This window comes from Paramisgurnus dabryanus, chromosome 21, assembly GCF_030506205.2.
Source record: "Paramisgurnus dabryanus chromosome 21, PD_genome_1.1, whole genome shotgun sequence".
Classification (NCBI taxonomy): domain Eukaryota; kingdom Metazoa; phylum Chordata; class Actinopteri; order Cypriniformes; family Cobitidae; genus Paramisgurnus; species Paramisgurnus dabryanus.
In genome coordinates, this window is record NC_133357.1 from 16,165,661 (window position 1) to 16,177,214 (window position 11,554).

The 11,554-nt window shown below is 37.6% G+C and overlaps 1 protein-coding gene across 1 annotated transcript; it reads right to left on the reverse strand.

Annotated features, from left to right (window-relative positions):
* Window positions 1-299: 299 nt before the first annotated feature.
* Window positions 300-10,856, reverse strand: lactbl1a (lactamase, beta-like 1a). Its single transcript, XM_065285895.1, has 7 exons — window positions 10,748-10,856; window positions 9,957-10,066; window positions 5,984-6,141; window positions 5,260-5,489; window positions 4,645-4,750; window positions 3,838-4,499; window positions 300-665 (listed from the first exon to the last, which is right to left on the reverse strand). Exons 1-7 carry the CDS (start codon window positions 10,851-10,853, stop codon window positions 349-351), a joined length of 1,689 nt encoding a protein of 562 aa, XP_065141967.1. The 5' UTR covers window positions 10,854-10,856; the 3' UTR covers window positions 300-348.
* Window positions 10,857-11,554: the final 698 nt, after the last annotated feature.

The window sequence follows — 11,554 nt, forward strand, 5'->3', positions numbered from 1 at the left end:
AGTTTGCACTTTATTTCAAGGTTAATCTTAAAAAGCATGATACAAATGTTAGTGTTATAATAAAAATGCAATTATTACATTAGACCAATATAACAAGCAAAACTCTATAAGAAAGGCACACTTTTTACCTTAAAGACATGCTAAACAACTTTCTTTATGAAGAAATACATTTTAATGAAGTGATATTCCTCTGATTCAAAAAAAAATTATATACATTTTTACAAAAAATATTCTCAGAAGATTACAAAGTGTAAATTAAAGTTAATATTTTTTAGTTAATCTTTTTAAAGTTAAGCTTCTTTTTTACTGAAGCCTAGCAGGTGTCTCTCGAAACATGGACTGAATTCTTCAAACAGTAAAAATAGGTTTTTGAGATATCCTTGATACTTTGTAGGTGTTTAATCCTGGAACATCGAAACCTGGTGAGAGACCCTTTTTGTTAAAGATGTAAAAGTTGAAAAGCTGCCCATCTTGGGACTCTAGAGACACAGAGGCAGTGTTAACTTTCATCTTACAGGGGTATTCTTTCTCAAACACAACCCTAAACACCCTTTTCTCCAAATAACTGAGCTTCAGAGTTCTGTACTTCATTGGAACCATGGTGTCTACCTGTGGTCCGAATTGCTCCATAGACAGCACCCCATCTATGCCTGCTTTAATCTCATTAGGGCCCGAGCACACCGGGGTGTGAGGACCCTATTGTTCTTCAAGGAGTTATTATTATTATTATTTTTCTCCGACTTCAGCGGGACTTTAGAGGGCCTAAACATACTCAAAAACTCATGAAATTTTGCACGGATGTCAAGAGTGATGAAAATTTACATGTGGTGTAGGCTTTGGAATTAGGCGTGGGAAAACGGCTCTATAGCGCCACCTACAAATTTTCAACGAAGCAGCCCTCGGACTGTGTTTAACGTACAATTACGAAATTCGGTACGCTTCTGTAGCATGACAAGACCTACAAAAAAGTCTCTTGGAGCGAAGCCGTAAACCAAACAGGAAGTCAGCTATTCTGAGTTATTTTTGTGATTTGGGCGCAGTTTTTGTCATTTCCAGGCGTCATACTTTAACTAACTCCTCCTACAGTTTTCGTCGGATCATCTTCATATTTGGGGAGTGTCATCTTAAGGCCTTTGTGATGCTAAATTGCGAAGGATTTGACTCTACGTAAAAATTTGTGTCGGTTCTGGCCCGACAAAGTTTGATGTTTTCCAATGAAACAGGAAGTTGCTGGAACTCATGCATACAATGTCCGATCTGTCCCAAATTTCACATGATTGCTAAGAGTCCTGACCTGAACACATCTACATAACAATTTTCATTTATAGCCATAGCGCCACCAGCTGGCAACCTGAAGGAACATGTTTTAGCGCCACTTTCAAATATTCAATGCAGCAGCCCTTGGACTGTGTTTAACTTACATGTACGAATTTCGGTATACTCATGTATTATTACAAGCCCTACAAAAAAGTATCTTGGAGCAACGCCCTACACCAAACAGGAAGTCAGCTATTTTGAATTATTTCTCAGATTTTGGCTCAGTTTTTCTCATTTCCAGCAGTCATACTTTAACTAACTCCTCCTACAGTTTTCGTCGGATCATCATCATATTTGGCGAGTCTCATCTTAAGGCCTTTGTGATGCTAAATTGCGAAGGATTTGATTCTATATTAAAATTTGTGTCGGTTCTGGCCCGACAAAGTTGGATGTTTCGCTATGAAACAGGTTGCTGGAACTCAGGCATACAGTGTCCGATCTGTCCCAAACTTCACATGATTGCTAAGAGTCCTGACCTGAACACATCTACATGTCAATAGTCACTTATGGTTATAGCGCCACCAGCTGGCAACAGGAAGTGACATGTTTACACTGATTATGCAATGTCCGATCTGTCCCAAACTTCACATGATTAATAAGAGTCCTGGACTTGAACACATCTACATGTCAATAGTCACTTATGGTTATAGCGCCACCAGCTGGCAACAGGAAGTGACATGTTTACACTGATTATGCAATGTCTGATCTGTCCCAAACTTCACATGATTAATAAGAGTCCTGGACTGAACACATCTACATGTCAATAGTCACTTATGGTTATAGCGCCACCAGCTGGCAACAGGAATGACATGTTTACACTGATTATGCAATGTCCGATCTTTCCCTAACTTCACATGATTAATAAGAGTCCTGGACTGAACACATCTACATGTCAATAGTCACTTATGGTTATAGCGCCACCAGCTGGCAACAGGAAGTGACATGTTTACACTGATTATGCAATGTCCGATCTTTCCCTAACTTCATATGATTAATAAGAGTCCTGGACTTAACACATCTACATGTCAATAGTCACTTATGGTCATAGCGCCACCAGCTGGCAACAGGAAGTGACATGTTTACACTGATTATGCAATGTCCGATCTTTCCCTAACTTCATATGATTAATAAGAGTCCTGAACTGAACACATCTTCATGTCAATAGTCACTTATAGTTATAGCGCCACCAGCTGGCAACAGGAAGTGACATGTTTACACTGATTATGCAATGTCCGATCTTTCCCTAACTTCATATGATTAATAAGAGTCCTGAACTGAACACATCTTCATGTCAATAGTCACTTATAGTTATAGCGCCACCAGCTGGCAACAGGAAGTGACATGTTTACAATGATTATGCAATGTCCGATCTTTCCCTAACTTCATATGATTAATAAGAGTCCTGAACTGAACACATCTTCATGTCAATAGTCACTTATAGTTATAGCGCCACCAGCTGGCAACAGGAAGTGACATGTTTACAATGATTATCCAATGTCTGATCTGTCCCAAACTTCACATGATTAATAAGAGTCCTGGAGTGAACACATCTACATGTCAATAGTCACTTATAGTTATAGCGCCACCAGCTGGCAACAGAAAGTGACATGTTTACAATGATTATCCAATGTCTGATCTGTCCCAAACTTCACATGATTAATAAGAGTCCTGGAGTGAACACATCTACATGTCAATAGTCACTTATAGTTATAGCGCCACCAGCTGGCAACAGGAAGTGACATGTTTACAATGATTATGCAATGTCCGATCTTTCCCTAACTTCATATGATTAATAAGAGTCCTGAACTGAACACATCTTCATGTCAATAGTCACTTATAGTTATAGCGCCACCAGCTGGCAACAGGAAGTGACATGTTTACAATGATTATCCAATGTCTGATCTGTCCCAAACTTCACATGATTAATAAGAGTCCTGGAGTGAACACATCTACATGTCAATAGTCACTTATAGTTATAGCACCACCAGCTGGCAACAGGAAGTGACATGTTTACAATGATTATGCAATGTCCGATCTTTCCCTAACTTCATATGATTAATAAGAGTCCTGAACTGAACACATCTTCATGTCAATAGTCACTTATAGTTATAGCGCCACCAGCTGGCAACAGGAAGTGACATGTTTACAATGATTATGCAATGTCTGATCTGTCCCAAACTTTACATAATTGACAAGAGTCCTGGACTGAACACATCTACATGCCAATAGTCACTTATGGCCATAGCGCCACCTGCTGGCAACAAGAAGTAACATGTTTTACACTGATTATTCAAAGTCAGATCTGCCCTACATTTTACATGATCAATAAGAGTCCTGGACTGAACACATCTACGTGCCAATATTTACATGTAGTAACTCATACTCTCATACACTTTTAAATGGTTCACCTATGTTTACATGCTTAAATGCCTATTTACTACTGTTCCCTTTAATTCTTATGCCACGGCGTGGCGGTGTCATGTGTGCGAGGGCCCTTCCATCACTGCTTGCAGTTTTAATAGAACGTTATATTGCTGTAGGTAAAATAGCCCAAGTAGGGAACAGGGTCAGGAGGAGGGATAAGAACATGGCGTGCATTTCTGAAGGCACTTTTCATGGCAGGGATTAAATAACTATAGGCCTTATCGACAACGTCCTCATACTCAGGTTTGGTACCGGCCATAAGTATGACCAAACCCAGCTTCAGACGTGGAACAAGGGAGATGGTGGCTGAATAACCGTCCAGATCTCCATCTTTGCGGATGATGTCATATCCCAGCCATTCATTTACCTCCCAAGGTGTTCCCGTTTGATTTGCAAAGTAACTCCGGTCACAGCGAAATAAAGGAGTCAACATGGTTTTAAGGGTGTCGGGGTGTAGAACCAGGCGATAGTAGGCGCCCAGCAGCATCATCGCCAGTTTGGCCATATCAGCAGATGTGGAGTACATCTGTCCTGATGGTCTATACCAGCCAAGGTCATAGAGGGGTGCAGGCAGGCCACTAGAGTACACACCTACTGCCATCTGGCTCTCCTTCTCGGGGGTGATTTCAAAGCTGGTATCCTCCATTCCTAGCGGTTGCAGGATATTTTCAGACACCCAGCTCTGATAATCTGTTCCTGCCACCTTTTCTGCCATCACGTGGGCCAGCAGGGAGAAGGCCAAGTTGCTGTAGTGGCATCTGAGGACAGGAGATGACTAGAATTACTTCCTCAAGAGAGAATCCACAAGTGTCTACTTTAATCAATTATTTACACCTCTTCTCATTCATTAAATATCATCTCAATGCAAATGTGAAGAAGCTAAAATACTATCTTCAAGCTTACTTCGTTCCAGGGTCAGCCACAAGAACATCATCCTGTAATAAGTTAACAGCGGTCTGAGTGGTTCCTTTCCACAGTAACGTAGTCGACCTGAGACGCCTCGGTAAACCTGTAGTCAGTTTGAAATCCAAAATTATAGTATTTGCAAATGTAAAATTTATAAACTGTGGGGAGGAAATAACATTGCAGATTGATAGAAATTGGAGCCTTTTGGCTGCTATTATGGTTACCAAATTGGTCAGCACCACTATTACTGACATCTTACATAAGCATCATCTTGGAGTAAGTTGACTTCCAGTATAATCGTAGGCCAAGTTTCCGACTATAACTACCATAGACACTGAGATGATATTCTTTTCAATTTATTTGTCCTGTCCACCCTTCATTTGAAACCAGTGCACTCATTATTCACATATACACACTCAGATAAAAGTACAAGAAGGTACAAGAGTTGTGACTGCGGAGGTAAGTACACATTTGTACCTAAAAGGTGCATATTGGTAGGTATACCTTAGAGGTCCATACTAGTACCTCATATATATCGGTGCAATGAGTAAAAAAATATGTACTAAACTAATAACATTAGATTTATGTCAGGTTGAGATACTGGTACTGCACCTGACAGTTGACTGGCCATCCTTCTCAGTGTGACTGAGGGGGTTTGGATTTGAGCATCTTTATCATCAGAGACAGATTTGAGGCCATGATCTCTTCTTTTCCCTGAAGGGTTCTTTATTGTAAAGGTTTTCATATACTTTTCCAGAGGGTCATCCAGGGAATCCACCTTTCCATCTTCCCAAAGTTTATACAGCATCAGTGTGGGGAAGATTTTCGAAAGGCTTGCAATTCTGTAGTGGTATAACCAAATCCAACAACAACAAAAAATCTCATAACTGGATATAAAATATAAAAATGATACATATTATTATCATTGATTTTAATCTTTGGCATTGCCTTACTCAGTCAATATTAATTATATCAAAATAGCAAGGTTATATTTGATTTTATATAGAAAACAGTACAGCACAAAAAATGACTTTAGTCACACACTGAAAAAAATTAAAGCTGCTCTACTTAAAAAACTTATTTCAGTTTGTAACACCTAAAATATTAAAACATTTGCAATTGCAACTAAAGTGAGAACATTTAAATTGAAAAAATTAATTTTAGGGATTACCAATTGAAGTAATTTTTTATGTTGATCCAACTTTTAATTTTCTACAGTAACTTACAGGGCATAGACCCTATTTTTTATAAATCATAGCAGGAGAAATGTAAAAAAATATGCTTCTATAACTAGTTTAAAAAGTAATTTGATCATTGTAAAGCTGCTTTAATTCACCTGTAGACTGTGTACTCATTTGGTGGTGGGGATGTGGAGTCACTTTCATTCCTTTTGCCAAAGTTACCATTCCACAATACAGAATCATTAAATATTACAATGGCAGATATGGACGGCAGTCTGGTGGCATTGATGCTGGTCCTCAAAAGCACATCCACCTGGAATACAATTTCTCTATAGTTAGTAGACTGGTTTAATAGGAATCAGTTGTATTCAATCAGGCAATAATGAATTACACAAATAAATAACAATAGATAAACTGAAAAAAAAGACTGGATTTACTTAAAATATAGTGCATCATTTTTGCATCCATTTTTTTAAAGTAATTATTACATGGAATTTTAAGCAGTTTATGCAATTGCTTAAAATTTGAAGTAAAACTTAATTAAAAAAGTGGATGCAAAAATTATGCATTATTTTTTTAAGTAAATCCAGCATATTACTTTAAGAATAGCACTAAAAGCTTGTAATCATAGGGGAACCATTTTAGTGCTATCTAGTACGAAGAACCATAAGCATAGGCGGAAATCCCGGGGGGTCGGGGGGACAGGACCCCCCCTGTCTGAGGGTTGTCCCCCCCTAAAATATTTATACTTAAAATAGTTGTGTAAGAAGTAAAACAATACAAATGCAAATGGAGCAACAACAAAAACGTTGTAAACATTTTGATTCCACCCTCCCTTGCCTCACAGTGGTTTGGTCCACTGCCAGCGCCACACAGTCGGGTGGTTGAGAAGTGTACGGAGCCAACGCGTTAATCAGCTATATACCTACAAACCAACGTTTCCCATCACTTATCAGTTTAACCTCATATGTTTTAAAACGGGACTATTTGGACATATAAACATGAACATATTTCGTTTTATGAGAACAGAAGCAGATAAACGAACAAGAAAACATTTTATTCATGCAGAGGTGAGGCAGAGCTGAAAGTAACAAATTACATTTACTCACGTTGCTGTAATTGAGGGATTTTTTTTGTGTACTTTTACTTTTTTGAGTAGGTTTAAAATCTGTACTTTTACTTTTACTTGATTAAAGTATTGCTATACTTCGCTACATTTTAAATCATATCCGTTACGGAGTAAAAAAATTAAATAACAAGGTGATAAAGAAGCGCCACGGATTTATAGCATCCAAGTTGGCTTCATTTTGCGTGCAAGCACGTTGTGTCTCTCCCGTTGAGTGTCCGTTCACGTGCTCTCTGTTTCTCAATAAATTGGGTGCGACGCGAAGCAACCTCAGTGTCACATTGTATCCTTTCATGTTTCTGCAGAGCAGAGTTTTACCATTAGAGGTCTTTCTTCACTGAGGACGCGGGACCCGTACGGTTCCGGGTTTATATTTTAAATGGTCAGTCGGGTCCGGGTCGGTCCTAGTTCATTACTTCGGGTCCCATGTCTGATTAATATTGTGTGTAAAACCCGAGTCCAGGGCCGGAGTGGGGCCACTTTTCAGCCCGGGAGTTTCAGGCCCAAGACCGGCCCACTTTTTCCATAGTGTTATTCCAAATTAGCACTTTTTTTAAATTGGATAAATAAAGCAACAGTTCAGCTCTTACTATAGTTTTTATTAATATCATGGTTCAACAAATAAGGTAAAAGTTAAATAATATTTCACTTAAGATAAGAAGTTAACAAAAATATTCCTCTACACTCTAAAAAAGGCTGGGTTACCCATAATATTAAATTAAAAATTACCCCATGCTGGGTTAAAAATAACCCAATGTTGGGTTGTTGTTATAAACCATGAATTATAATAACCCAACAGGTGGGTTAAAAAAATATATCAAATATATAAATAACCCAGCCCTTTTTAGAGTGTATTCCACAAGGAAAGGTTGATAAATTATTAGCATTGCTAATGCTATGAGGCCGATGATTAATGCAAATAGAAATTTTAAAGTCCTTATTAAAAAAGAAAACAATTTGATAAAAATATTGAATACAATATTGGGTAAATGGCATTACAAGTGATTTATAAGCTTTTTTAGGCTGGTCATTTTTTACTGGGAAAACAAAAGGTGTTATAGGGTTGTGAACACAACCTGAGGGTTAAATAACTTTAATTCATGTTGTTTACTCATGGCCTCCTCATTTTCAGCGGGGGACTGCTCAGAAGCTGCTTGCATAATATTTTTAAAGTCTATGAATCGCCATGTATACACAAAAGGGTAATATTTTAACAAAAAAATTGTTTGGCTTGTAAATAGTTTGACAACGGTATTAGCCAAATAAGTACGTTGCTAATGCTAATCATTACTAGGCTTATTTCTCTTTAAGTTACCTGTTGTCACTTTTGTTTGTCCTCTTGAAAATAAATCTGTAAGTTTGGCACATTTGGCAGCATCCTCCTCCAATGTATTTTTTCTTCAACCTGTGTTTTACGCCCTCCTCCTCTCAGACGCGTATTGTTATGGTAGGGCCGGCCCAGCCTACCGGAGAAAAGTTTTCTTGGACGTGCTATGGACCGAACCAACTCTATGGGAGGGGAGGGGAAAACTCCCTCACATGGTACAACCCATGCAGAGGCTGCACGCTGCAGTGTCAATGCGAAACGTGTGAAGTGTCATTTAAGAGAAGATAGACTCACTAACGTGACAAATGTAAAAAAAAAAAAAAAAAAAAAAACTCGACCGGCCCAAAAGTGAAGCGGCCCACCGGGAATTCTCCCGGTTCTCCCGATTACCCACCCCGGGCCTGCCCGAGTCGATCGGAGAACGGCCGCGAGCGCAAAGCTCGAGTGCTGTTTCAGCGTGCCTTCGGTTTCTATGGCGATAACAACTGACTCTTGTCACGACCACGCGCCACTTCATTTTCTTTATCCAATTTTTTAATAATCTTTCTATTAATAGACCATATCTTTACTAAAATCTAAACAGTTTGCACATTGTAGCAAAAAGCAGTGCTAATACTGAATGAGCAAAGCTCTAGCTGACTCAGGATATAAAAACGCAAAGCTGTAATGTAAAGTCTGTCATCGGGACAGCAAGTAGACTTTTAAATCTGAAATAATCAGTGGATTAAGCTTTTTTTAATCAGCAAAAGAGAAATAGAAAGCAGAAGCAGTAAAAGTGCCTATCTAATAGAAATTATTACCATTATAACAACAGTCACATTTATAATCTATAGACCTGCACTGTCTATTAATAGGCTATAGTATACCTAGTATTGTATATATTGAGTTTGATAAAAGGGGTCATTAAATTGCTTCATATATCAGTGCAAAAACAAAGTGTTTTCATGGTGCTTTGACAAACAGTGTCAGCAAAGAAAGTTTGGGGTGGTTAGATTTAGAACTATAATGTGAAATTAATATTAATGTTTAATAAATCAAAGTATTGTGTTGTGTCACACATTATTAGTTCTGTGTCACATGTATAGTAGACCATTTTTTGTCAGTGGATAATGATTGCCATTTTCACGAGCTACCACCACAAGTAAATTTCAGATCTGTGGGAAACACTGTAGTTTGAGATTTATTCCCTTGTCCTTTTTTAACTAGAAACCTCTCCCCGCTGTAAAAAAGTAACTTTTACTCTGAGTAAAATTAAAATGACTTAGCCTACTTTTACTTGAGGAGATTTTTAGACCAGTAACTTTACTTTTACTTAAGTGGAATATTGTATTATCTTTCCACCTCTGCATTCATGTGTATTAAAATTAAATTTGCGTCCGTTCATAGAGAAAGAGAAACATTTTCCATCTGCACGCATTTCCTTGCAAGTACAATTTTGCTTGTATTATTGGTGTCCCCTTCAAAAATTGTTCTTGAAAAATTTTATGTTTAATGTCCCCCCAACATTTAAATGAAATTTTCGCCCCTGACCATAAGTGGTGATATAGCACCACTACAGCACCATTTATGGTTCTGAATGGTACAATATATTTCTACACATGTGCTATATGGCACTAAAAAATGTTTTCAAATACATATAGATTTCCTATTTTTGGTGTGACTTCACAGGTCTGACCTTCTCCAGAGCCTCCATCAGGACAGGTATCGGGTGCTCCAATGGCACAGGCTCAGGAAACCGTGGGCACATCTCCTCTTCATTCACTTCTACTGAAACTGTTTCATCCACTGATGAAACATGTAGATCAAATATGGAGACATTTTAACTTTTGATGTGGCCCATAATGCAAACACTACAAATACAAAAGTATGTACAGAGCTATCAATATGGAACTATCAATATAATACAATATAGATTGGATTACTCAGTTTGGAATAATGCATTTTACACATGTTTATTGTCCCCTCACCCATCAGATAATCAGGCTTTACAGCACTCAGTAATCTAGAAGCCACTATGTCAAGTGTTGGGTAATCCATAGCTTACGCCTGCAAATGCTTTATTAAAGCACAAGAAGATCGAAAAGTCAAATGAGATGATGTTCCCCAATGTTTAAAGTGCTGTCTAACCTCAATTTCTAATCAGGGGTGCATAGTCATTTAATCTCCTATATATTTTTTTAAATGGTGCTAAATAGCACCAAAAGTGATTCACTGGCTCGTAATCATAGGGGAACCATTTTAAGTGCCATGTAGCACCTGTGTAAAAACATATTGTACTGCAGAACCATAAATGGTGTTATAGTGGTGCTATTTGGTTCTTTACAGGTACTAGATGATAATAAAAATGGTTCACTTATGATAACAAGATTTTATGCTATTTAGCACTATTTATTTTTACTCATTTATTGATGTTTAACAGACACTTGTCTTTCTTTTTTGGTAGCCCTTTATTTTTATACTTTGTACCTGGTTTTGATTTGGGAAGCCTGTACTGCCAAATGAAACAGCCCGTCATAACAAGGGACAGAAGCAGAAAGAAGACCATTCCTAATTTTGTCCATTTCACTTTCATTTTTGCAGTCTATTGTTCTTCATTGGTCTGGCAGGCTTAAATAGAGTAATCACAGACACTTTGTTTTTCACATCAATCCTGTTTTTAGTATTTCAAACACTTTTAGCTTTAATAAGAATATTTAAAAATGCATATACTACAGATTATTCTAATATTTCATATGCAAAATAATAAAACAATACAAAAGCAGTGTTTGTCATCTGCACAAACATAAATAATGTTTTTTTTTTACTGGATATAATATTCTCAACAAGATAAATAATATGTCTTACCACAAAGTGTATTCCTTTTAGACCACCATTTTATCATATGTCTCCCAATATGCCTTTCAGTATAAAGGTCTTGATTCATCAAAGTCAAAGTGAAAACATTCAAAAAGTAAAAAATTAAAAATTCCACAGAAGCTTATAGGAATGAGACATAACCAATGCCTACAGTGATGCTTAGCCATGCTTTAATCTTAAAAATAACCTTTTCACTAACTTCTCACCATCCTTCAGCCAACTGCAGGTCTTCACGTCATAATCTAAAGATATCCTTCTCTAAAGCCCTCACTGCTGATCTCTTCACACCCATCTCTCTGTTCACTGCAGCTTATATGGTTTGCGAGTAAATGAGTTGTTTAATGGGTTTGTTTAGATGCTGCATTAAGTGAAAATGAGTATTGCATAACAGTACCATGTTTATAGTAAATGCATGGC

What these genes read in the sequence shown, in the direction of transcription:
- lactbl1a (XM_065285895.1), bottom strand. Translation starts at nt 10,853, where the DNA reads ATGAAAGTGAAATGGACAAAATTAGGAATGGTCTTCTTTCTGCTTCTG. An exon ending in GCTTCCCAAATCAAAACCAG is followed by an intron (nt 10,067 to 10,747) that starts GTACAAAGTATA and finishes ATGTTTCATCAG; the next exon opens with TGGATGAAACAGTTTCAGTA. An exon ending in CTACAGCAATATAACGTTCT is followed by an intron (nt 666 to 3,837) that starts ATTAAAACTGCA and finishes GCTCGGGCCCTA; the next exon opens with ATGAGATTAAAGCAGGCATA.